Source organism: Ziziphus jujuba, chromosome 12 (assembly GCF_031755915.1).
Source record: "Ziziphus jujuba cultivar Dongzao chromosome 12, ASM3175591v1".
In the NCBI taxonomy this organism is placed as follows: Eukaryota; Viridiplantae; Streptophyta; class Magnoliopsida; order Rosales; family Rhamnaceae; genus Ziziphus; species Ziziphus jujuba.
The window spans coordinates 1,204,550-1,230,817 of record NC_083390.1 but is presented as its reverse complement, the minus strand read 5'-3'; the positions used below and the strand labels follow the sequence as shown (position 1 = coordinate 1,230,817).

The 26,268-nt window shown below is 33.5% G+C and overlaps 4 protein-coding genes across 11 annotated transcripts; 3 read left to right on the top strand and 1 right to left on the bottom strand.

The window, feature by feature from the left end:
- Window positions 1–862: 862 nt before the first annotated feature.
- On the top strand, window positions 863–12,984 carry LOC107428153 (uncharacterized). Of its 6 annotated transcripts, XM_048462271.2 has the most exons (22): window positions 868–1,195; window positions 1,736–2,120; window positions 2,259–2,375; window positions 2,474–2,553; window positions 2,935–3,081; window positions 3,171–3,319; window positions 3,412–3,542; window positions 3,659–3,781; window positions 3,918–3,991; window positions 4,513–5,115; window positions 5,239–5,374; window positions 5,740–5,877; window positions 6,227–6,553; window positions 6,979–7,249; window positions 7,366–8,642; window positions 9,210–9,612; window positions 9,699–10,612; window positions 10,710–10,775; window positions 10,862–10,987; window positions 11,253–11,497; window positions 11,572–12,780; window positions 12,869–12,965. In XM_048462271.2, the coding sequence occupies exons 1-21, from the start codon at window positions 1,056–1,058 to the stop codon at window positions 12,752–12,754; spliced, it is 7,035 nt and encodes a 2,344-aa protein (XP_048318228.2). In that variant the 5' UTR covers window positions 868–1,055; the 3' UTR covers window positions 12,755–12,780; window positions 12,869–12,965. The 6 variants fall into 6 exon arrangements, with proteins under 6 accessions (XP_015894114.3, XP_048318228.2, XP_048318230.2 ...); XM_048462273.2 differs by having other exon boundaries at window positions 5,263–5,374; window positions 11,572–12,984; XM_048462270.2 differs by having other exon boundaries at window positions 11,572–12,984.
- A 5,908-nt stretch (window positions 12,985–18,892) lies between these two features.
- LOC107428189 (protein SMALL AUXIN UP-REGULATED RNA 51) lies at window positions 18,893–19,712 on the top strand. The gene has a single exon (XM_016038674.4). The coding sequence runs from the start codon at window positions 19,012–19,014 to the stop codon at window positions 19,552–19,554; it is 543 nt and encodes a 180-aa protein (XP_015894160.1). The 5' UTR covers window positions 18,893–19,011; the 3' UTR covers window positions 19,555–19,712.
- Window positions 19,713–21,891: 2,179 nt separating this feature from the next.
- LOC107428181 (protein COFACTOR ASSEMBLY OF COMPLEX C SUBUNIT B CCB3, chloroplastic) lies at window positions 21,892–24,223 on the top strand. Of its 3 annotated transcripts, XM_048463287.2 has the most exons (4): window positions 21,892–22,042; window positions 22,174–22,217; window positions 22,877–23,095; window positions 23,736–24,223. In XM_048463287.2, the coding sequence occupies exons 1-4, from the start codon at window positions 22,000–22,002 to the stop codon at window positions 23,772–23,774; spliced, it is 345 nt and encodes a 114-aa protein (XP_048319244.2). In that variant the 5' UTR covers window positions 21,892–21,999; the 3' UTR covers window positions 23,775–24,223. The 3 variants fall into 3 exon arrangements, with proteins under 3 accessions (XP_048319244.2, XP_048319243.2, XP_015894151.3); XM_048463286.2 differs by lacking the exon at window positions 23,736–24,223 and having other exon boundaries at window positions 22,882–23,434; XM_016038665.4 differs by lacking the exon at window positions 23,736–24,223 and having other exon boundaries at window positions 21,894–22,042; window positions 22,877–23,434.
- Window positions 24,224–24,354: 131 nt separating this feature from the next.
- LOC132800316 (protein SMALL AUXIN UP-REGULATED RNA 8) lies at window positions 24,355–25,478 on the bottom strand. The gene has a single exon (XM_060813710.1). The coding sequence runs from the start codon at window positions 25,114–25,116 to the stop codon at window positions 24,685–24,687; it is 432 nt and encodes a 143-aa protein (XP_060669693.1). The 5' UTR covers window positions 25,117–25,478; the 3' UTR covers window positions 24,355–24,684.
- Window positions 25,479–26,268: the final 790 nt, after the last annotated feature.

Sequence of the window (26,268 nt, the reverse complement as noted above, 5' to 3'; positions counted from 1 at the left end):
AAATTTAAAAAGCAATGGAAAACGAGTGAATTGCCAAAGCACAAGAAAAATCAAGGCTTAGGGTCTTAGTCAATGGCCCAAGACCCATGCCATCAACCTTTTCTCTTTTTCTCCTTTGCTTTTTTTTTTTTTTTTGTCTTTTCATGAGAGATACTTCCATAGATGACCTTGGGGACCAGTTAAAAGAAAGCCTCTAGACAAATATTGCCTATGAACCTGTGACCATCGTGCAAAAAGTTTTGCCTGCCACTTGTGCTATTTCAATTTGGCACTATTTACATTAAAAAGAAAACTTTCTTTTCTTTATTTTTGTGTGGATTTAATTTTTTCATTGAGTTTTTTTTTTCTTTTAAAAATTGTAGGATTATATACAAATAAATATGTAATTTTCATGCCATTCTTAGCACATGTTTCATTCCGGAAATAATAGACACTTTGTTCAAAACCAAAAACAAAATATAATATGTGATATTTTCTTTTTTTAAAATCTTTTTTTTTTTTTCCATATGTGATATTTTAAAATCAAATATGTAATCTCTCCTTTTTTTAAAATCTTTTTTTTTTTTTCCATATATGATATTTTCTGAAGAATTTTAGATAATTTAAAAAAGAAAAAAAAAATTAAAAAAGAAGGTACTTAAATCAACTCTAAACGACAATATCTCTGCAACTCATAAAAGACGGATTTTTTTGGTTCCACATGTAAAAGGCTAAAGAAGTTGAAAGCCCAAATCCTATGCGCGGGGCATTGAAGCCCAATATCCTAAAAAAAAGATTATTAAATCAAAAAGAAGAAATTTTAGAAAAAATAAAAAATAATAAAACGATAATTAATTTCTTTTGATTAATTTAAGAAAAAAAGAAAAAGAAATCCAGTCCTGTGAATTAATTTAATTAATCAAATGAATGGAGGGACTTTCTGCTTTCCACATTCTCTGTCCCCGTGTGTGTGTCCTGTGAATAATTTTCCCTCCATCGCCCACCGAAACAGTTAAAGAGGGTGTGGGAAAAACCCTAAAAAACTTTGTGAGGGTTTTTGGAATTTAGGATTCAAAATGGAGAATAAGCTTGCTACGACGAGAAGAGAACTATTGGACCGTTGGAGAGGCATTGAGGAAGAAGAAGAAGAAGACAATGACGATGATCACATTGATCCCTCCAGACGACGCCGTCTTCACCACTACAAGGAACAATGGTTTCTATTTCTATTCTTTCTCTTTTTCTTTCTTAGATGTTTTCATTTTTATATATATTTTATTGACAAGCAAGATTTTTCTTTTCCATAACCAATTAAAGTACACTTCCAAAAAGTAAATTTTGATTATCGAGTTTGGTGCAAAAAGCGAAGAAAATGAAATCAAGTACACTGTAATACTGAATCTTTGATTCACTCCTACGTGTTCTGGTGCATTTTGCTGTATTACTTAAAAATGTATATATATTTTTTAGTATGGTTACTATTGTTCACATTCTTTTCCCAATATGATTAATGAAGCTCTCATTTTTTTTTTTTTTTTTTCCATTTCAATATTGATTATTGATTTGTTATCTTTCATACTTGTACTCTGATATGTGAATTTAGTCTCCCTCCTCTGCGTTTTGCTTCTTGCTTTCCATGTTGTAGGTCCTATTGTGGTTTGTATTATATGAATTATATTGTTGATTTGTGGTCTCAGTTGAATTTTACTTTTTTAAAGGTTTTGTGACTTACCATTTCCTTTGGTCGTTGTTTCAGGTTTGCGGAAGCATTTAGTTTTTTGATTTCATTGCCCAAGGAAAATCACATATGGTGTGGCTCCTGGGATATAATGGGGCCCCTTTTGGAGACGTTCTACAATTATTTTAAAGATGAGCATCCTGATTCTCCTCTCAAACGGTTGTGGCGGAGGATCTCTGAGGAATTGCGACACTGCATTCAATGCGTTTCTCAGCACCATCAAGCCCAAGAATTGTACAACGTGGAGTATGAGTTGAGTTCTATTGGTCCCCTTCTTGATGTTTTGCGAAGTCTTGATGAGGAAAGGGTGACCCTACACTTGAGAGAGATAAATGCTACATTAGCACGTCAAGAGTATGATCCAGCCCGTAATAATGCTGAAGTTGTTAGTGTCATGTATGAGGTGCGTAAGTTTTCTCTTGGTTTTCCTTCTTATGTACTTAAAACTTTTCAAACAAAAATGGGCATTCCATCAATTGCTAAATGCTCAGATTGTTAGATTAAAGATAACTTTCAATCCATTTTTTGTCATTGTTCACAGGTTTTGATGTTCCCAATCCTGTTAGATGATCAATCATTGTTCACCGAGTTTGAAAACTTTATTGAAGCAGTTGATGACATGCATGAGCTGGCTTTGGGTGGACAGCAACAGTTTCCGGTATTTTGTTGTTGCATTTGTTTGCACATGTTTTTTTCACTGGCTTTGATTGATTTTTACACTTTTTTCCCTTATTGATATATGATGATCTTTGTCAGGGTGTTTATGCGTTATTTTTCTTCAAAAGAAGAGTGCGCTCTGTTGGTCATCGTTTGGCTGGATGTATGGGAAAGTTGAGGTATTACTCTTTTCTTTTAATTTTTTGGATAAGAAACATAAAGTTTCATCAATTAAGATAAATAATATAAGTACGTAAGAGAATGATAAATCCTCCAACTTACAAGTTAAAACCAAGCTTTTTTTACGTAGACTGCTTTATTTGTAGGTTGATATTCAATGTTAGAATGTTTGAATGTCCAAATTGTTCTTGGTAGTGATTATTTGCTTCCATTTTGTGGCTTGAATACTGCTGTTATTGTTATCACTGTATAACATACAAGAGTTCACCTATGAAATTTTGACTTTTGTTTTATCAGCATGTAGAATCTGGACAAGGTTTAGATTCTCCACCACCCCACCCCCCCCACATTTCTAATTGTTACTCTCTCCTTCTGCATAGGAGAGCAATAGACTTGGAACCTTTACAGCCTTTGATTAAGAAATTCATTGGCTTTTTGGAGGCAGAAGTTTTGCCTTCTACTTTCAAGACTTCAAGGCCTAGAGCTGAGCTGGACCGTGTATCAATTTGGCTTGGAATCAAATCCCTGTAAGAACTGTTTGACAATATTTTGACTCTGAAAATTTTTTCTTTCACCACTTTTCCTGTTAATGATTCTTTTGAATCTGTTTGTGAAGGCTTGGTTTCTTAGAACCACCAGCTTTTGAAGAAGGGATATTAGAGCGGTATCCTATTTTTCTTGATATTGTTCTTAACCATATTAGTGGCGATTCAGTAGACTTCTCCCATGCAGTTACTTGCTTGAGATTACTTTTTGAAATGCTTGGTATGCATATTTTTTACCTGTCTTGTTAACATGCCCTGTGCTCTAATTATCATTGCTCTGATTTTTTGGTTATCACTGTCTCCTGTTTTAAGGTTGTAAGGTTTGGTTGAGGTCAACTTTGTCTCCAAGCGTGATGCGTAATACACTTTTGGGCCAGTGTTTTCATACTCGAAATGAGAAAAGCCATAAAGATATTTTTGATCTTTTTCAGCCTTTTCTGCAGGTATGTTATGATAATTTTCATTTATTTCATTTCCCTTCTCCATTGTGTCTTTTCAACTTTTTGTTATTTTCTTTACATGGTATGGTTCTGATTTTCTGACTACCCTGTCTTTGCAGTCTCTTGAAGCTTTGCAAGATGGGGAACATGAAAAGCAACGTAGGCATTTTCTCTATTTTCTGCTTCATCAAGTATCTGTGAGTGGTAACTTTAGTGTTTTAACCAGGCAAAAGGCTCGTCAGGTTTGTGTTTTTCTCTATAATGAGATAATGGCATTATTAGTTTGTAGCCATGTATCATTTATTTATTATTATTGTATCTTTCTTTTATTTTTTTGGCTTATCATTATTGTTATTTATTGCAAGATTGTAATTTCAGATAGCCCTTCTTATTGTACACCGAGGATACGCAATGAACCCGCCATGCCCCCCATTTGAGTGTGCACACATGTGGTATGTGCTTTAATTTATGGTTGATTTTGATTGATATACATGCATGTTATTCAAGTTTACTTTGAGTGTGAACTATTTTCTCTTAAATGCTCTTCGGTATTTCCAAGTTTGTGGTAGGAATTGTGTGGTTTTTCTTTAGTGGACCAAATTATATACGAATAGGGGGAGATATTAAACAAACTATACTTATCCAGGGGTTTTGGAAGGAAATGTAGTTTGTATAACCATTTCTAGCATAAATGGTGGGGGAACAAATTCTCAACATGCGTTGACCTCTGTGCTTAGGCATTTCCTTTTTCTTATTTCTTTCTGTTAAAGAAGTTGAGTTTATTCACTTTTCACTGCTTTAGCATCTTTTCAAATTCATTTATGTATGTGTTTTATTCTGAAGGCATGTGTAGCAAGCTACATCGATGGCTCAGCTATATACAATGTATATGTGTTACTTTTTCTATAATGTAATTGTTCTATGGCTGTATACAAAGGTGTAGCTGCAGACTCACTTAATTAGAATTTTACAGGGGTCCTTCTCTTGTGTTATCACTGAAGGATTCTTCACTTCACAATTCTCTAAGACAACCTGCCTTCGATCTCATACAAACTATCATGGTGTCTGATGCTGCTTGCTTAGCAAGTTCAATACTGAGTTGCTGCCCGCCACTGAGTATCGAAAGAAGGATGTCTTCTGAGTTGAACTGTGATGAAGATGATGAAGATAATGGCAGGCCGCCTTCATTTGCTGTTGATGCTGAAGAAAAGGATGATAGTTGTTGGAAAGACTTTAGCAAACAGAGTAAAATTACATCTCTGGAATTCAGGGAGTGGATGTGCATTCCAATGTTATGGATTGATGTCCTAATTGACATCAATCCTTCAGTCCTTCCAATATCATTTTCAAAGGCTGTTTTTTGGGCCCGGACTCGTTTTTCTATGGTAGACCCTGAAAGTAGTTCAGAAATGGCAATCCCGGTGAGAACTTGGCTTTCATCCTCTGCCACAGACATCTCTACAACCTTTGGCTGGAAGGTTCCGACTGGTTCAGATGATGGTGGAGATGGGAAGGAGTCAAAAAACTCAATAAAAGTGTCAACGATGTCTCTTCCTCTAATAAGAACATTCAACAGGTTAAAATATTTCATTGGTTTTCTTGGAAAGATGTTTTATGCTATAGAAAATAAACTTAAATAGTCTTAATTGATTTCTTAAGCTGTATAACCTTTTCTATGCCTACGTTGATCTTTTAACAGTTATGCTGGTGAGATGCATTGCAGGTTAACTGCATATTTTATAGTTCAAGTGGGCCAGGGGGAACTTCGTAAGCAGTGGACTTGGGAACCAAGGATGGGTGAAAGCTTGATCCTTTCCCTTTTGGATCCTAATGATGTAATTATGTTATATTAATTGTTTATATTTGTAATCTGTTTATTTTATTGCATATGATGAAGTAATGAATTCCAACAAACTGCATTTTAAACAATTTGTTACAACATATCATTTCACCTGTGCGATGATATTTACTCTTCCTTTCCCTTCACTTCCCCTGGTTAAGTTTGACTAATTTTTCTTTAGTGCAGACATTTGCTAGTTTTTTTTTTTAACTTGCGGATACATGTCAGCAACATGTTGTGGGAAAAAAGTGTCCCGCAACATCTTGGGTGATGTGTATCCACAAGTTTTGTCCGCATCATGGAAAGAATGCAAGTCCGACAAGCTATATTTTTAATTTATTTAATTTATTTTTTATGCAGACTGTGAGGCAGTTTGGAAAGTGTATCTTGGAACAGGTTTCTAACACCAGGGGTCTTGCTTGTGGTTTGAAGTTTCTTTGTTCTTATGGATCTTCGCTGTTCGCTATTTTGTTGGGCTTGAGACATGCTGTGAGACTGGTAGCACTGTCTTATATCGAATCTCTTGAACATATTAATATGTGATCTTCATCTATGTGTCTCTTTCACGACTCTGCTTTGTTAACTATGTTTCCATTTGCTGTATTTGGTTTGTGGAGCTACTAATATTTTCACCCATTTATGTAAATAAATATATATATATATATTTTTTTTTCCTCTCTTTTTAGAATTTGAAGACATGTAGATATCTTGTTATAGAATGTGGTTCTCAAATAATGATGTTGGTTTCTGTTAGATATATGTCCTAGGTCTATAAGGAACCAAACACTTGATGTTATTATTACACTGTCATTTTCTCTAGCTTATATGGTCATTTCATTATCTCCAGGTCCAGCTAGATACTGTTCTATCGAAGTTTCAGACATTACATCATTTTTTCTTTATTCTTCGCAAATTGCTTATGGAAGAGGATTTGCCTACTTCAGTGCCTGATGAATCATCTGATCACTTAAGTACTTCAAAATTCTCTTCTGAAGGTGGATTTCTGAGGCAGCCTGTCTTTGATTCTTTGACTGCAAATATCAATCGACATTCTGCAGATGTCGACTTAAAATTACACAAGAAATTCTGTTACATACTATCAGAAACTGCCTGGCCTTCTATTCGGAGGTGCTTGATAGAAGGGAAGGCATTTATTGATTACAATATTAGTCAGGTATTACCCCTGTTTCTGCATTCATTAGATGTTTGTCTTTGATGGTTATTTGTTTGTCAGTGCATGCAATTATTGTACTGGCTGATGTATATTTTTATCTATTTTTTCCTCTGACTTATTAGATTGAGAGCAATAACTTTCCTCAGGAAAGAGTGGCCTCTCACTGTCTCTTTCTATCCTCTCTTGATGTAGGTTCATATGTAGGCATGCGTATCTTTTATCAGTTTATGGTTAGTTCATTGCTGGTGGATAATAAGTTTTAGATCTAACAGTGCTGATATATGAATTATTGTCTCAGCATATATTAATAATTCATAGAAAGGGATCTATTGGGAGGGCTCAAAACTGTAGAATTATATATGATTTATCATAGTTTGGTCTCATTGTGCTGGCATTTTAAGACTCTTAGTTTTTTGTCATTTCAGATGACTTGTGTCCGCCTACTCGAGATTCTGCCTGCTGTCTTTGAAAGGCTTTATCCTTTGTTTATTAAACAGCATGGTTTTTCTGGTATAGTGAAAAGTGCCTGTGACTTCTCCTGGCTTCATGATCTTGTGGATTGGGGGAAATCATCACTCAAAGTTGTAGTTGTATATTGGAAACGAACTTTTACGGCTTTGCTGAAGTTGCTTAAAGAATCTTGTAGTAGTAATGCTGCATCTACAATCATGACTATTGAAAATCTTATCTCATGTGGTAAGCATTTTGTATTCACTCACTAATCAAAAGAGAAAAATTGTTTATTTATCTATCCATTCTTAATTGTCATCATTGACTTTTCCTTTTAAATGTGTTTTGCCTTCTTAATTTAGATGGTTTTTCCTTGGATCAATTGATGGAACAAGTATCATGCCTTGCTGTTAGTTTATCTAAAGAAGCTTCTAATATTGGAAAGAACAATTTCAGTTCAAAAACTTTATTTCCTGGAGGCTTGAAGAATTCGGTTTCAGATGTGCAGCCTTTGTCCATTGAAGATTTAAATGTTGAAATCCTAGATCCAGCTACAATGGATGACAAAAAGGACAGAGAAAATTTGATTGTTCTTTCTGATGACGAAAAAGAACAAATGGATACTCCTAGTGAGTTCATTTTATCTGATAAGACTAGTCAGTGCATGTTAGATGTTGAAACAGTGGCTTCCGGTGTTGATGATGTCACTTTACTTCCGGACTATGTGAAGAAGAAAGTTCATGGCACTGACACTTCAAAGGATATCTTGGAGGCTTTCAAGAGAAGAGATGCTAAAAGTGGTTCTGGCTTTACTTCTCGGAAGGAGGACAATGATAACTCAAGAGGCAAATCACCATCTATTGCTCCCTCTGTACCAGAAGGTGTAAGAAGCAAACAAAAAGAAATTAGTCCTAAATCAATAAGTGGTTCCTTCAGATCCCAGGCTAGTTTGAAAATCTTATCCAATGAAGCTGTTAGTATAAAAAAAATGAATAAACCTCGTGACAACGCGATTTGGAAAGCAGGTGAAGCCATGTTGAGAAAGATAGTATGTGATGCTGAAGACGATCCTTTGGAGGCTGCCCTTGATTCTGTTGGACAAAAGCCACCACAGATGGCAAAGCCGAGCATTTCTGTTCCAAAACGACAACTTATTCAGCTCAAAACACCTATTGAAAACAGATTTGGCCATCTTCAGAGGCTGGAGGCTCGAGCAAAAAGGTTCAAGCCCCCGAAGCTTGATGCATGGTACAGACCTATCTTAGAAATAGATTACTTTGCAACAGTTGGATTATCAGCTGCTAGTGAAGATGATAGTCGGATAGTTTGCAAATTGAAGGAGGTTCCTGTGTCTTTTCAATCGCCTGAGCAGTATATAGAGATTTTCCGGCCATTGGTTTTGGAGGAGTTTAAAGCACAGTTGCAGAATTCTTTCCTAGAAATGTCTTCATTGGAAGATATGTATTTTGGTTGCTTGTCTGTGCTTTCTGTTGAAAGAATTGATGATTTTCATCTTGTTCGCTTTGCCCAAGATGACAAGGACTCTACATCATCAAGAAGCTTTTCAGAAAACGACCTTGTTTTGCTTACAAAAGAGCCCCTGCAAAGACCCTCTCATGATGTTCATATGGTTGGGAAGGTATTACTTCGTATTTTGCATTAAACTGCTAGGGAAGAGTTGGAAGAGGAATTTTTATTTTTTATTATCATTTTGTTTTTATGTTGAGTGTAACCTTTTCTTTGGTGTGTCCCTAGTTCATCTAACTATCTCAAAAATTAATGTGTGCTTCATTGTTTATTCATAATCTTTTCTGCATCATAGACTGGTCATCAGGATGTTTCTAGTGTTAATAGATTTGAAATGTCGTAGTCACTATCAATGCTAGTAGGTTCATATTATTTGATTGGCTGCTGAAGTTTTAACTTTATATTAGACAAAGATAAAACATACAATCTTCCTTTGTTCACTACATTAACTGGCGCTCACAAGTCTTTATTGACTGCACATCTAATGGTTCTGTATAATACAGTTAGATTTACATGTAGATGATGAAAATTCCGTGCTGTAAATAAATATTACAGCACATGACTTGTTTGGATAGCCTGTTGCTTAATATTGTTTCTTTTTAAACGGACCCTTAGGCTGTTTCCAGCATATTGCAATATTTGTGGTTATTATGGTGAAAGTAACCTATATGTTTCTCAGGTGGAGAAGAGAGAGAGAGATCATAAGAGAAGGTTAAGTATACTACTCATTAGGTTCTATCTTCAGAATGGTACTTCACGTTTAAATCTAGCAAGAAGGAATCTCCTTGAACGTAGTAAATGGCATGCAAGTCAGATTATGAGCATTACACCTCAAGTTCGAGAATTTCAGGCATTGTCATCGATAAAGGACATCCCCTTGTTTCCCATTATTTTGAAGCCTGACAATGATTCTTGTGGTCGTAATGAATACAAGGAACTAGATCTGAGTAAGCTGGCTCAACCCTTGCAGAAAATACTGAAGTCATCCTTTAATGATAGTCAACTTCAGGCTATTAGTATTGCCATCGGACCACGTAATTCAAATAAGACATTTGACTTGTCTCTTATCCAGGGTCCTCCAGGTTTGTGATTGTAGTTTCACTTTTAGCTGTACGATATTGTATGTAATCATGATATATCTATTGGTTCTAATAGCATTTATATTTAGGTACTGGTAAGACACGAACCATTCTGGCCATTGCTAGTGGTTTGCTTGCTTCCCAGAAGACAAATCATGCAAGAAATCCTATTGATGGCAGTGGGAAACAAAATCGTACTTCAGTTCTCAAGATTAGCCAGACTGCTGCCATTGCAAGGGCATGGCAGGATGCAGCCTTGGCTAGACAACTGAATGAGGATGTACAAAATCATCCAAAGTCTATGGAGAATACTGCAAGAGGAAGGATCCTCATCTGTGCTCAGTCCAATGCTGCTGTTGATGAATTGGTATCTAGAATATCTAGCCATGGCCTTCATGGCAGTGATGGGAAGATGTATAAGCCATATCTTGTAAGGGTTGGAAACGTGAAGACAGTTCATTCAAATTCACTGCCATTTTTTATCGATACTCTTGTTGATCAACGTTTGGCAGATGAGAAGACTAAACTGAATGATGGAAAGAATGATTTGAGTGTAAACTCTTCAGTGGAATTGCGTTCTAATCTTGAAAAGCTAGTTGATCGAATTAGGTTCTATGAAGCAAAACGTGCTAATTTAAGTGATGGAAATTCTGACCTTAAGAAGTCTTTGGAAGATGATAGTCTTAAGGGAGATAATGTGAAGGAAATGTCTGATGCAGAAATAGGCTTAAAGCTGAGAAAGCTTTATGAGCAAAAGAGACAAATTTATAAGGATCTTAGCAGTGTTCAGGCACTGGAGAAGAAGACTAATGAAGAAATCAAAGGACTTAAATATAAGCTTCGGAAATCTATACTAAGAGAAGCTGAAATTGTGGTAGCTACTTTAAGTGGCTGTGGCGGCGACCTCTACGGAGTCTGTTCTGAATCTATGTCAAATCATAAGTTTGGTAGCCCATCTGAGCATATTCTTTTTGATGCTGTTGTGATTGATGAAGCTGCTCAAGTAAAATTTTCTTTACTCCACTGAGGCTTTAATTTTTTGACACTCAGACAATTATGCTCTCTTTGTCTTCTCTGTTAACTACTTTTTTTTCTCACAGGCTCTGGAACCTGCAACTCTGATCCCACTCCAGCTTTTAAAGTCGAGTGGTACCAAATGCATCATGGTAGGAATTGTCTTGCTTAATTAAATGTGAAAATTATTTGGTAATGTCATGAATTAGAGCTGACCTTTCATATTTTTGTATTTAAGGTGGGTGATCCAAAGCAGCTTCCTGCAACAGTACTCTCGAATGTTGCAAGTAGATACTTCTATGAATGCAGCATGTTTGAACGCCTACAAAGGGCTGGTCACCCTGTTGTTATGCTAACCAAACAGGTAATGTAAAATTGCAAAATATCCCTCCAAGTTTTGAATTATTTAGGAAATGCCTTCAAGTATACCTCAATTCAATGGAGCTAAGGTTCTTATTTGGTAGATCATAGATTTTTTGTTTTTGGACGAAGTAGTAGATTATATGTTTTCTTGCATGTGGTGCTCTTTACATTTAAATTTGAAATTTCTGGTTGAGATGGAGGATTTTTTTACTTATTTTTTTCCCAGATTGTTTAATATTTTACTTACAAACCTCTATTGATGTCAGTATAGGATGCACCCTGAAATATGTCGGTTTCCTTCTTTGCATTTTTATGAGAGGAAGTTGCTAAATGGTGACCAAATGTCTAGCAAATCAGCCCCATTTCATGAGACTGAGGGCCTTGGACCCTATGTTTTTTATGATATCATTGATGGCCAGGAGCGTCGTGGTAAGAATTCTGGTTCACTATCCCTTTATAATGAGCATGAAGCTGATGCTGCAGTTGAAGTACTCAAGTTTTTTAAGAAGAGGTATGGTTTCCTACTTATGAGTTGGTTGATTTATCTGATGTCTGTTAATTTTAATATTTTTGATTTTTGTATAGGCATCCATCTGAATTTGTTGGCGGAAGAATTGGCATCATTACTCCATATAAGAGTCAATTGTCTCTCTTGCGGTCTCGTTTTTCTAGTGCATTTGGATCTTCTGTCATAGATGAGATGGAATTTAACACTGTTGATGGTTTTCAAGGTCGGGAGGTTGATATACTAATACTTTCCACTGTAAGAGCAGCAGAAAGCTCTTTTGCCCCTGGGATCAAGTCAAGCAATATTGGATTTGTTGCTGATGTAAGACGAATGAATGTTGCATTGACAAGGGCCAAACTGTCACTTTGGATTATGGGAAATTCGAGGACTTTGCAGACAAACCAAAACTGGGCTGCTCTCGTTCAGGATGCTAAGGAGAGAAAACTGGTTATAACAGTGAAAATGCCATATGGGTCCATGTTTAAATCAGCTAACTGGAGAAACCCTGCTGCAGAAACTTCTGAAAATTATTCGACCAAGAAACGAACTGAGAGGAGTGAAAATGAAGCTTCTGATCAGAAAACAAATATTCATCATGTTTCTAAACGGAGACGTGAGGGGGATGCAAAAGATTTTTCAACATCTAGAGAAGATTGCAGGGTTAACAAAAGAAACGCCAGAGGTAAAGCAGATTTGCTGGTGAAGGATCTTCCATCTGTAGTTGTAAAGGATGGCAACAAAGGTTCCAAGGAGGGGACGTCTCTTGTGTCAGGGAAAAATGTTACAGAAGGTAAAATTAAAGGCAAGGAGAGCAGTGGTAGGAAAATGAAATTCGAGAATTCTCCTATGGATACGAGAAAAATTAAAGAAAATTCAAGTAAAAATATGGATAATATTGAGCAAGGAATGGATGAAAGTCATAAAAGTTTGAGTTCAAAAGTTTCTAAAAGAATGAAAGGTTCTTCTGGGGGTGATGATAGAAGCCACAGGAATCTTGAAGTTTCAACTCCATCTGCTGTAAGCAGCCTTGAGGAAAGAGATTCAAGTGGTAAAGAAAGAGCCCAGAATCAAGTTGGCACTTCCAAGGATCTAATTGCAAAAAGGAAACAGCAACGCGAGGCTGTCGATGCTATTCTTTACTCGGCTCTTATTCCTTCAAAGAAAGCCGATACTTCGGCAAAATCAGTGCCTTCGAAAAAACCTCCTCCATCATCAACGGCAAGTGGCAAGATGAAACCGCCCCATAAAAGAAAAGATTAAGCGTCATGCTTTGCTGCTTTGTTTAGGTGAAGTATCTTTTGGTAGTATTGCAAAAAAGGGTGCCTAGTGGAAATTTTGTTTTTGATGTTTCCATTTGTTCTTTACCGGATTTAGAAGTTACAGGGAGCATAGTTGAGGTAATCAAATCTTGTACAGGAAATTCAGAAATCCAAATGCATGTAAAATAACGTACATACAAATTTATGCAGAAGGTAATGCATTTACTATCAGGTTCTGTTTACATAAACTTGTTCCTATCTAAAATTTGACATTCTATTATTCTTCAGAACCATGAAACCATGAAATCGTATATATTGAAGAGATGACAGAAAGTTCATCAATGTGAGTTTTTCCAATCCTTAATTTTTTATTTTTTTTTAATTTTAAATCCAGAAAAAAAGTTTAGGAATACTACTTTTTTTTTTAAATAATAATAATAATAATAATGATAATAATAATAAATCCTACAAACCTATTTGTTTTTACATATTTAATACTCAAAGATGCTAGTTTAGAACAGTATTAACGATATAAGTTAATTAACGAAATCACAGATTACTTGATTATTAATTTGTTGATTTTATGGACACCAAAGCTCAAGATATTATTTTCAAGGCACCTTGAACTTGAACACAAACCCACTGAAGCTTGCTTAAAGGGGTTAAGGTTGAACCCAAGCTTAAATTATTCTTTTTAGTATTTTCCTTTTTTAATTCTCTCTCTCTCTCTCTCTCTCTCTTAAAATTCGACGTTTAGGTGTGTGAAAGGTGGCTTCAGTGGTCGAAGCAATACCCATAAAATTAATTAAATTTAGTAGTTGATTGGGTTTTGGGAATGTGTTGAGAGAGAGAGAGAGAGTGAGCTTATTGATGAAGTAATGTCATATATCACAGAGTCATGTCAGGTGCACATGGTCCAAGTCCATGCACATTGTTAGATAACCACAGTCGTCGTCTGTGCTGCCTATACTCACATGATATCTACTCTGTCCGCGCCACTCTCACAGCCTTTCTCAAATTGCATTATTACGATAGCATTAATTCAAAAAAAATGTTACCAAAAAAAAGTTCATAAAAAAAAATGCAAAATTTATTTGCTTTTCCACCTTCCAAAGCTTTTCACTTTGTTATTATTTTATTGTGTCATCTTAATAATTAGACCATGTCCCACGTGGCATCAACCCTGTTTATTTTGTTATGTTTGCTGCAGCATTTATTTCATTTCTAATCATTTATAATTTTCTAGGGACATATGTATGATGAGATTTAACTACTAGCTAGGGTGAGAATTATTTCTCTCATATACTCTAGCTTTTCTGGAAATTACATTACACTATCCATTATTTACATCTGAAAACTTATTTAATCTCTTACAGCATCCAAAATTATTATTGGTTGTGTGTGGGTTTCAGATCATATCATCTTTGCATACTGGGAAAAAAAATCCACAACCTTTCCTTTATGTTAATTTTGTTTTGGCGGAAAGACTATGGTACTTTTATTTGATGTTGCACCCCGAAATGAATGTATGCAATTTTTACATATTTGAAACAATTATGTCAAAAATAAGTTTATATATTTGTTATATACTATAAAAACATGTTATAATTAATGTGATAGCAAAAGAAATAAAAACATGTTATAATGTAGTACTTCTCCGGCCCATATCTAATCTATGAATGATTGCAATCCGAGAAAATATTAAATTATTGAATAAAAATATTGATTGGGAGTTATGGGTTGGCCGGTGGCACACAACAGGGGAAGATGAGAGGAAATGATTTGACATAAATTTCCCATTTTGCTTCCAACATCTAAAGCGTTATTCCTCATGGTACTCCAAAGTTTCTACAACAAGCAGTCCCACAAACAATTATAAGAGCTTCTGAGCTTCTCAAATATTTTCCCTAATCATATAGATATAATATATATGATTGCAAAGGGCCCATAGAGATATGCTCCATTCATATTCTCTCTCTCTCTCTCTCTCTCTCTCTCTCTCTCTCTCTCTCTCTATCTATCTATCTATCTATATATATATATATATACACATATAAATAATAGGATATTCATTAAGGGCCCATGGGGATTTGCAAATAACTTTCTTCGGGGCTACGAAGGAAAGCAACAATTGCATGTATATGTATATGATACATGTAATATTATTGAGGCATGCAGTGAATGATCAGAAAACAGAGACTTTTTCATTATTGATTGACATTAAATTATGAGCCACCTAGACCCAATTCAGTTAACTTGGTGGGGTTGATTATTAATATTGTTGATTCTCTTTGAGCTTACAATATATGTATGACGCTGCAGAACCCACTTATTGATCTCCTTTTATTTCCTTTCCGTCTTCTGGGACTAGGACCAAGTTATATGCACCTATTTTTACCCCATTCATGTGCATGCATGCAGCTCCTACTCAGAGATCAATATCTCTCTTTATGCATTTGTACATGTTTAACATATATATATCTACATATATATATATATATTCAATGAAGCATCTCATGGGGAATGGAACCAGAAATATCAAATCATTGTGTATATATATATAAGCTTATCATGTCCGTCACATAAGTTGTTATATCCGTATATAACTTGAGTTATGTGAGGATATAACTGCTAAACATTCGGGATAATATATGTGTATATATATATATATATATATATATATTTCTTTAGATAAAATTATGTAAAAAGATGTCGTGATTGTTATATATGTTGATGTCAGGTTGATTTTGGAAAGAAAGAAAGTCTTAGTTTTCTAGACAAATCGGCCAGTAAAACGATTGGTGGGCGAGATCATAAGTTATATGAAGAAGATGTTAAAATTGTCTGGATTCTTAATTAATAAGTAAAGATGGAAGATATGGAAGAAAGATATATATACATATATATATATATATATATTTTAAATATCAGTGGCTAGATATAAAAAGTACAAAGCTATTTCACTCTAGAAAGAATAAGTGGTTGGAAAACTTGGAATAATAAAATCTTTTGGCAATACATGTACATATACTATAAACGTTAGCAATATAATCGAAAGGTGTTATACGTGCTAAATATATCTAATAATACTTATGAATATTTAATAATACAGTTCTGCTAAGAAGGAGCACCACAAGAAGATGCAAATTAACCTGATTGATTATAATGAGAGCACGATCTGGTGGAAAGTGGGCCACTCCGAATCCAGTTTCTTTGATTTTTTTCAAAATTTGACAAATTCTTATAATTTTTTATTATATCTACTTATTATTTTTTTGAACGGTTATATCTATTTATAGAAGTCTTATTATTTATTTTTTTTGAAAGCCTATAAAAGTCTTAGTTGATAAGAAACAAATTAAACTCGGTCTTTAATAACATACCCGCAATTTTAGTTTTAAATGTAAAAAACTAATGGAAAAGTGCATTATTTCATTTGGGATGTGGTGTATATAAGACATTTATATAGCTTAGTTTCCAATTCAGTTAGCTAAAGCCACCGTTCCCTTAATTTTTTTTTAAAAAAAATATTATTTATTATTACATGATTATCTACATATCAGATAATAATTTAAATAATTACCATTAAATAATTTATTTTTAAAATTTTAACATAAAAAAATAAAAAAATTAAATATTATAGTTAAAATTTATTATATAAATTGATGATCACTATCAATAATTATAAATAGTAAAATTTATTTTTTAAATTGAATATTTTGAAGATAGATTGATTAGATTGTTCATTTAATTTATTGATCACTTTGTCTCTTGTAAGGGCCATAAAAGTGAAACAGTCATGTGACCAAAGAAACAAAGTATACAAGATTCAAAATTAGATCGAAAAATATATATTCAGAGGAAAAAACAGAGTTAGTACCCAATAAAATATAGACGTAATTACAGGGAAATTCATGTGCTCTGAATCATCCAATGCTTAAAATAATCAATAAACATCTCTCACAGCATATTGACACTAATTAATTACATATTACCGCAAAATCAAACCCTAATTCGTATATCGTATATGTACCAAACAGCTTAAATCTCTGCATTTGTGTACGATTTTTCTCATCTCTCCTCCCATCTTTGACCAAATTATTTAATTGAGATAATAATAATATATAGTATAGCTTCCATTATTAGTTCCTATTTTAAAACAAGTTGGCCAACTTATATCCACATTTTATTTCCATATGTTACACCTTCCTTAATGATTTAGCAATGCACCTTCCGAGATGCATATGCTGATATGCAGGTGCCTGCACAGTTATATATATATATATATATATATATAAATATATTTCATAAATTAATCACCCACCTTTTGTCAATATATGTGCTGCATGATTCTGATCCCTAGACACCATATATGCATATGTACGGTACATTAATTACTTTAATTATTTCCAATTAATGCATTTAACAGGCAAGTGTGAACGTACAATCTGATTAATGTCATATACTCTACATACATACACACATACATGTATATATATATATATATATATATATACATGGGATAGATAATTTGATCTGAATAATGCTTGTAATTAAATTATAAATTTTGGTCGAGATATTAAGCAACAGTGAAAAAAGAAAAATTTTGGCACAAGGACTCATGCGTATATATGACATATATACACATGCTTGTATATATGGAATGTGTATATATGGAATGCATGTAAATTAAATTATGAGCGTATATGTGCATATTATGAACAAACATATGTCATGTATGTGCATATATTATGAATAAACATATGTCATATATGTGCATATATTATGAATAAACATATGTCATATATGTATGCATCTACATGGACATATATTATATTATATTATATTATAACTAATTAATCATTTCAGTATTAGTCAAAAGTAAAGTATAATATAGAGAAATAATGATCATATGATTGACATAAAAGGACTTTACAAGGACTCATGCATATACGTGACATATATACACATGCTTGTATATATGGAATGCATCTAAATTAAATTATGAGCGTATATGTACATATTATATATGAATAAATATATGTCATGTATGTATGCATATACATGGACACACACACACACACACACACACACACATATATATATATATGTATTTAATATAACTAATTAATCATTTCAGTATAGGTCAAAAGTAGAGTATAATATAGAAAAATAATGATCATATGATTGCGCAGAAAAGGACTTTCATGTTCTCTGTGTACTAAGATGTCAACTTGTGGGCTAATTACTTTATATAATTAGTTTCTTATTTTCTTTTTGTCAATTAAAAAATTGGACATTTCACATGGAATTTCTTGGGTACTATATTCCACGATCTTCTAAGCATCCAAAGTCTCATAAAGTATAGTAACGCAAGTTCAAGCAACAACATATCGATCAAGTAGGGACTAAAATATGATAACATATTTCAAGATCAAAACTTAAGAGTGGTTTGGATAACACTCAGATATATCTTCTGGTTTTTGACTGTCAAGGTGGTCCTCAACAATAACATCAACTTGCAAGTAGGCAATATAAAATGTTTTCTCTGTTATAGTTATTCTGCAGGATAAATATGCTGTTGGTTTGTGATATATATAATTTATAAACAGTTTTCAAGTACTTTAATATGTTACCAAAAGCCAGTTTTAATTTTAAAACCATATATGTTTTTCATCAATTCTGTTTCAATGTGATGAGTGGTTTCTATTACAACTCAAAGTTTTGTGACCAAAAAATTTATCCTTTTAACCACCCTTTTTTAGAGGCTCTATATATAGTCCATGTATATGATTAGAAACATAGAAACTACCTAAACATATTATAGTCGCAGGTTCGCAGAGAGAGTTATTTATTATGTATGCAGTAAAAAGATATATGTATACAGAAACCCAGAGAAAAAGTCAGGGGTTTTGAGAAAGTCTGGTAACTACTTATAAATTATCAGCTGCACACCTAGGGATTAAACAAAACAAAAAGCCCTTTGATGGCTTCTGATGCCTGAGGCAGTTGCACCAGCAACCGACGTACCCTAACTTTAATGATACATCAATAAAATAATAAAACCACCATTTTTATATTCAGTAAACCCATCTCCTCCATTTTTCTTTAAATACCCTTTGCCACCCCCATTTTCTGATATTCACTCACAGGAAAATTTAAGCAATTAATAAGCAGTTTCTAGCTTATTAGCCAACTTAATTCTTCAGAAAAAAAAAAAAAAAAAAAGGAAGAAGAGAGATTGGCTAGCTTGCTTCCATGGATTCAAAGAAGTCTAACAAGATCAGAGAGATTGTTAGGCTCCAACAGATCCTCAAGAAATGGAAAAAGCTAGCAAATGCTCCCAAAAACACCACTACAGCTACTACTTCTTCTGCAAGCAATAACAGCAGCAACACCAGCAAAGGCATGAAATTCATAAAGAGAACTCTGTCTTTCTCTGATGTTTCTGGAGCTTCATCAAATTCAAATAATGATGTTGTTCCAAAAGGATTTCTTGCTGTTTGTGTTGGGAAAGAGCTCAAGAGGTTCATCATCCCAACGGAGTACTTGGGCCACCAAGCCTTTAGGATTCTGCTTCAAGAAGCTGAAGAAGAATTTGGGTTCCAGCAAGAAGGAGTTCTCAAGATTCCGTGCGAAGTCCCTGTCTTTGAAAAGATCTTGAAGGTTGTGGAAGAGAAAAGGGAGGTTCTCTTCTTGCATGAGTTCGGATTCAATGCAGACAAGGACAAGAATGGCTGCTGCTCTTCACCTTCTGATTGTGATCGTACACCTTCTCATCATCCCCAAATGTGTAGATGATTATTATTGATCACACCTTGTTTTTCTTCTTTGATGATCAATATAATTTTTTTTTTTTTTTTTTAACCTTTTTGGGTTTTATTTTTCTTGTTCTGTGAAGTTTATGTATGGGAAGAAAAAAGAGAAGGGTGAGGTTAGTGGAGGATTTAGCTATAGGGCTAAATAAGGTAGACTCATTTTCCTTGGAGGAAATAGTAATTTACTATACTTGGATATTATCAAACTAAACATATATTAGCCAAGTTGGTGTTTTTTTTTCGTTTTGTGGTGACCATATCCAAGTTGGTGTTTGTATCTACTATCTACCATCAGGTTTTCATCATCAGACAAAATAATGATTTGTTTGAACTCTTACTATCTCTGGTTGTTCTGAATGTATATACATAAAGTAAAATATTATTTTTTTCCCTTGACGAAAAAGTATGTATAGAGAATGTACAACTTATCTTAGCAGTCTTTCTTCTTAAGATCATATCCAAAGTTCAATGAACCCACAATTAAAATCATTGTAGTAGTAGTAGTTCAAACAAAGAATTATTTTGACCTATGATCTTCATCTTTGATAAATGCATCTAATGGTGTTATATATAATGGAAAATTATGAAGTTTAAGTTTATATATTGTTGAATGTCCCTATCTAAGAATCTTTATCAAATACATTTGTCACCAAAATACTCAACTTTATTTATATCTGCTTTATCGAGGACTGTGATCACAGAATAAGAAAGGGTAGGCCCAGAGCAACTGCTGCACCTTTAGTATATTTGGATCTTCCATCATTAGGAAAATCTGACGTTGGTGCTCCAACCATTAATTTTAGATGAAGTACAATTGGGTGATGCCCTTAATTTAATTAAAAAAAAAGAAAAAAAAAAAACCATAATTCATTAAGCTATTTTCTATTTGCTTTCCTCATACTTAAACATACAATAAAAGTAGTGTTGTAGATTCCCTTCTGCTTAAAATTAAGGATCACCATCAATTATAAACATAATGGTTATTGCTTTGCTTTGAATATTTGACCTAAGACCTTAATTATTGTGCTTTTTTTTTTTGGTTAAAATTTAATTAAGGTTAACCCTCCCAAAAGTTAAGGCAAATTTCTATTTCTGCTCTCACTCTCTTTTTTCCTTGACTTCAGGTCTCAGTATATGACTGTGTTTGTCCTATCTCTCGTTTACAACCGTAAACCTATAATATCAACTTTAGTGCTTGAACCAAATTCCATATTCAAAAAAAATTAGCAGTATGTTCCAATATGCTTGCTTGTGTTAGGGCAAATATATATATATATATATATATATGAAAATGTTATAGGGAGCAAATCACCATAATAACATTTCTATATATATATATATAATTTTTCTCTCGTCAAAAAGAAAATAAATTTAGAAAATATTTATTTTTAATCAGATAAATATTGTATTGGATGATTCCAAACAGAATTTTCTGATTAGAAAAATATTATATGTATAATATTTTTACATTTGAAATATTATATTGTAATTAATGCACACATTTTCCAAGCATTCAGCAATCCTTCTGCTACACTGCAGTCACCATATGAACACAGGAAATTGAAACTTTTACTGTTAAATTAACCTCACATGCAACTCCATATTTCAGGCTTAAAATTAGGAATGACCGGAAGCTCCACTTTTTTTTTTTTTTTTTAACTGTTTATGGTTTTTATAAATGACACAAAAAAAGAGATAAATAGAGATGCATTAAATCTGTAAGTATAGCATCTCAAGAGTCAAAGTCAAACCATGTAATGAAGAGACATGTGGCCTCTGGCCATTGGTCCATTTCTTGCAATGGTGTTGCTGAAAAATGTCAGTCTGTGAATTATTAATTTATCCCTTTTTTTTTTTTTTTGTTTGATAAAATATTATAGCTGCTCTATCACAAGTTACTATATTCCACTGAATTATTATTTATTATTATTTTATTAGGAGAGGCAGAGGACATACAAACAGATTTTAACTTCCCTGGGTAAGATTTGCAGGGAGTTTATTAGCACTAAAATTTGATTCCCTTCCCCTGGCCTTCCCATGTTATTTTAGTCTTCTGCTGAACAAATACAACAAAGGAATCAAATAAATTTTATAATCATTACCCAAAAAAAAAAAATTAAAAAACAAAAATTTATAACAATCATTTCATTTGCATCTAATCTAATTTAAAAAAGTTTTCATATATACCACATATATATAATTAACAGTAAAAAGGAAGTTAATTTTTAACTTTAGTAAGAGAAATAAATGATAATTAAAATGGTAAAGAAAGAAGACCGGCTGAGATAAGCCGATTTCCTAATCGAATGGTTCAGAAAATTTCTGCAGTATAAACTTAAAAAATAGATAGCTAAAAAAGAAAATTCCCTTTCAACAGAGAGGATAACGTTTGGTGTTTCTCTCCCATGCTCTGTCCCTGGAGTCCACCATGGTCACCGGTTCATATCTTCTAGGCCATGTTCACACCAAAGGTACTCAATTTTGCGTCTATATACAGAAAATCGTTTTGGGTTCTTGTATTTTTGTTTATTTTCGAAGTTTTTATTTTTATTTTTTATTCCTCCATTGTTTCAGTTCATTACTTGGTTTTCGTATCTTGTAGGATGGCCTTCCCGGATATCCAAGCAAGGAGTTTCTAGAATCAATGTAAGTAGTACAGTTCGATTATTCTTTTTGCCACACGCATTTCTCAATTTGTAGTTTTAATTTTGGTGCGGAGTTTCTGCAGTACTGAGAATAGACAAATGGCAATTAATTATCTTTTACGTTGTTCCTGTATTTCAAAAACAGAGCTTTTCTATTCCTTTTTTTTTTGTTTTTCCTCTCTCTCGGATAGTTCGAATTATAGTTTTCTTTGTTTTGTGCCGAACATCAGTATTTAACTATATGGATTCATAGGAAACAATCAGTACACAAAAAGAACCAGTATTTGGTAATTACGGATCCTCAGTTAAGGAACTCTAGGTTATGATATAATATAATTTGGTAAAGTTAGAGATTTTCATTTATTGTGATGAAGATATATTTAAATAGACGAATCTAAAAAGATTGTGGAGAACATCTGTTGGTAAAACAGAATCTTGCCTTGTTTAGAGCCGCCTGTAGTTTCAGAATCTTTTTTGATCAATTTATTATTTATTTATTTATTTTTTGAAGTTTCTGCCTTTTCCTATGGTGGTTTGTTATGGCATTGAGTTTCTAACAGACCAATTTTGCTTAGAGGAGATAGAAGTGTTTAAGCATTTTTATCTTGTTTATAACAGTAATCCTTGTATAATGCCGTTACTTTTTACACATTGTGACAGGAAAGGCACAAGTTTCCTAAAACACATTCTAAACTAGAGTCCGAAGTTGCATGGAGAACCTTATGTTGCTGCAAACTTGCAGCCTCTCCTAGCATTAATTTGTCACCATTAGATTTGGTTGCTGCATATCCCAAGAATGGCATTCCAGAGACGTTACATTCTGCCTCAAATTTCACGCAGAGATTGGTACTGGCTGAATTGGACCCTGCTACAGCAAAGGTTGCTATTGGGTTCCTAGGGCCCTTTCTATCAGCATTTGCTTTTCTGTTTATTTTGAGAATAGTCATGTCCTGGTATCCAAAACTTCCAGTTGGAAAATTCCCTTATGTAATAGCTTATGCACCCACAGAGCCGCTTCTCATCCCAACACGAAAGCTCATTCCACCTCTAGGTGGAGTGGATGTAACCCCTGTGGTCTGGTTTGGATTGGTTAGCTTCCTTAATGAAATATTAGTAGGTCCACAAGGGCTGCTTGTCCTTCTTTCTCAGCAAGTTAGCTGATATAATGTATATCAAAATTTTTTTTTCTCCATTTTTTATATATAATTTATTCTAGTATGATATATGGGAGATACTAGTTTGCTACTGAATAGCTTCTATCTTCTATTTATGCATAGTTGAGATGTGGAGACCATCTTGTAACCTTATCTATTCATTCGTGCTAGCGGAAATATTTACAAGAATTTTGATGGATCATAATCAGTTTTGTTTCCAGTGTGGGAAAAAAAAAAAAACAAAAAAATTGCAGTTGACCCCTTCATTCTTTAGATGAACAGAGGATTTCTGCTGCAGCAACTTGGTGTCTGCTGTTAGGATTACTTGGGGAACATAATTGATTATGTTACTTGCTCTGGTGCAGATAAGAAAAATACAGCTTTTGCATAAGTCAGGCATATAAGATTGCAAACCTCTTCTTGAAAAGATTTTAAAGAACATAATAGCTTGGATCATTAGAAAGCTGTCACTAAGTTGGTGGAAGAATGCAACTTATCGGTGTCGATATTGTTTTTACAAGATGATCATTCTAGTCAAGCTTATACGTATTTCCCTGGAAAGTTGAGCAAGGTTGAATGCGTTTTAGCAATGTAAAGGAGGGTCAGAGTAATCAAGAAGACTGCATTCAGAACTTTGTGGATATTGAAATTCTCTTGGAATAAAGCTATGGTGTTTGTTGTTCTAATCTTAGACTGCGACATTTTCTGGATATTATTTGCTTATTTCTCTCTTTATCTGTTACCTTATTCATGAATGGTTAAGATTCAACTCATATTGAAGCTCCAAGATCAAACTCCTCCAGCCAATTGTTATTTTCAACTTATTCTGTGTAATGCAGGTTGTTTTTCCCTCTTTTTTTTTTTTTTTTTTTTTTTTTCGGTTTTGTTTTTGGTTCTGTTCTCTGTTATCTTTCTTGATTACATTGATGTTATAAAAGGTTAAGAAAAAGGTCATGCACCCATAAATATGGTGAGAAACAGTAGCAAGTCTTGACAAAATTCGACACAAAAATTAAATAAGACAAAAAGGAACGAATAAATAAAATTGAAGAGTGCACTTTTTAGTCCATGATGAACTTAAAATCTACTAGAATGAACAAGTATTAAACAAATTTTGTCAGTACTCCTAGGGCATCTTACCTTAGATACAAAGAGAAAGGACTATTTATTTAGCCCACCAAAAAAAAAAAAAAAAAGAAAAAGAAAAAAGAAAGGACTATTGACACAAAGCTTTTGTATGCACTAAAACCAATGTATACTTATTCATATATATATGTATATATGTGTGTGCGTATATATACAGCATACCTTTCCCTATCTCCTTTTACCATTCTTTTTACTCTTTTCCAAACACCTCAATAGAATTATGTTGAAATCCTCTTCATCACAAGGAATTTGCAGGGCACCTTCTTGTTCAAACCCAAACTCCTCAGCTGCTCTATCCATTAAAACCCTGAAGTCCGGCATTGACAAGCATGCCATCGGAATCACAAATCTACGAAGCTCTGGACCCACGTAAACAGCCAAGAAACCTTTCGGAACCTTAAGAGGAGTCTGTGTGCTCTGAATGTTGCCATCGGAAAATTCATCATCAAGTAATGACTTCTTTGAGTCCTCATTGGATTCAAAAAGCTTCATACCCTTTTTGGACATGGCAGGTCTCTTTGCAATGTGGAATAGTTGGCGCTTCATTTTGCTTGCTGGATTGGTAATAAAGGTTGGGGTGCTAATTACAACAGGTTTCATTGGAGATCACAAAGAAACAATTATCTAAAAAAATGAGTAGCATTTGTACAATCTTTGCCAACAAAAAAAAATTATTTCATCTCACTAATTTGGTATATCTATATGCATGTTTATGTATAACGATATAGCACATACAATGTTACATTCTTCTACAAATAATCAAAGAAAAACAAAAAAAGTTATGTATGAACATGAAGAGAAAAGAGGGTTAAGGTTTGGTTGTCCAATTTGTAGAGAAAAACCTTCTCATTACAATGGAAGAAACAACTCTTTCTCTGCGAGACAAAAAGGGGAAGAATTCCTTTGGTTTCAGAGAAGAATTTCCAGAGGATTTTCATTGGTTCAATATGGGGTGGACGATATTGAATTTTAGCTGGCATAGGTCAAAACATAAATGTAGACCACGTAAAAAGTTAGCATGCATTTCTCCCAACCTCTCTATATTTGGCAGATCATGTTATATACTTGCTTAAATGGTAATTCAAATTAGGATTTTGTTATCGGTTAATATGTATAGGAATTGATTTTTCATGTATGTACATACATACATATATATATATATATATATTTACCCCTTTGTTTTACTATTTTTGCTTTCTATTTCTGTTATTATCAAGAAGCATATACCAAACTAAAATCTTCATGATAGTTAAACAATATTAACTATAGGATGAACAATATTAAAATCAAAATAGAGAGTAAAATCTACACTAGATAGGTCAGATTACTTTATTTAGATGTTCTGTAACGTTGCTAATTGGTGTGAGTGTATATATATATATATACTTACGAATGATTTATATTTGTTTACTAATTCTGGCGCGCTTAATGAGAAACATGAAAATATACAAGCCTATAAGGAAATATATCCATGCATATGTACGTAATTAATGAAAACTACTAAAGAAAAAAATATTTAAGCATAAGAACTGTAAGCTCAGGTCACAACAGATCAAACACTTTCCATGTGCCGATTTGATCAAAGGATTTTAGTTGTGTTACTATATGTGTTAATATTGTGTATACAATATTATGGATCGGATCTTTTGCATTTTTATTTTTATTTTTTTATGTATTTATGTCCATTATTAATATGATATCACATCATTTAAAAACATTATAAAAGAACCATAAAAATCTAAGAAAATTTCT

What these genes read in the sequence shown, in the direction of transcription:
- LOC132800316 (XM_060813710.1), bottom strand. Translation starts at nt 25,116, where the DNA reads ATGAAACCTGTTGTAATTAGCACCCCAACCTTTATTACCAATCCAGCA.
- LOC107428153 (XM_048462270.2), top strand. Translation starts at nt 1,056, where the DNA reads ATGGAGAATAAGCTTGCTACGACGAGAAGAGAACTATTGGACCGTTGG. An exon ending in CACCACTACAAGGAACAATG is followed by an intron (nt 1,196 to 1,735) that starts GTTTCTATTTCT and finishes TCGTTGTTTCAG; the next exon opens with GTTTGCGGAAGCATTTAGTT. An exon ending in TTGATTACAATATTAGTCAG is followed by an intron (nt 6,554 to 6,978) that starts GTATTACCCCTG and finishes TTGTCATTTCAG; the next exon opens with ATGACTTGTGTCCGCCTACT.
- LOC107428189 (XM_016038674.4), top strand. Translation starts at nt 19,012, where the DNA reads ATGGATTCAAAGAAGTCTAACAAGATCAGAGAGATTGTTAGGCTCCAA.
- LOC107428181 (XM_016038665.4), top strand. Translation starts at nt 22,000, where the DNA reads ATGGTCACCGGTTCATATCTTCTAGGCCATGTTCACACCAAAG. An exon ending in AGGCCATGTTCACACCAAAG is followed by an intron (nt 22,043 to 22,173) that starts GTACTCAATTTT and finishes CGTATCTTGTAG; the next exon opens with GATGGCCTTCCCGGATATCC. An exon ending in AAGGAGTTTCTAGAATCAAT is followed by an intron (nt 22,218 to 22,876) that starts GTAAGTAGTACA and finishes ACATTGTGACAG; the next exon opens with GAAAGGCACAAGTTTCCTAA.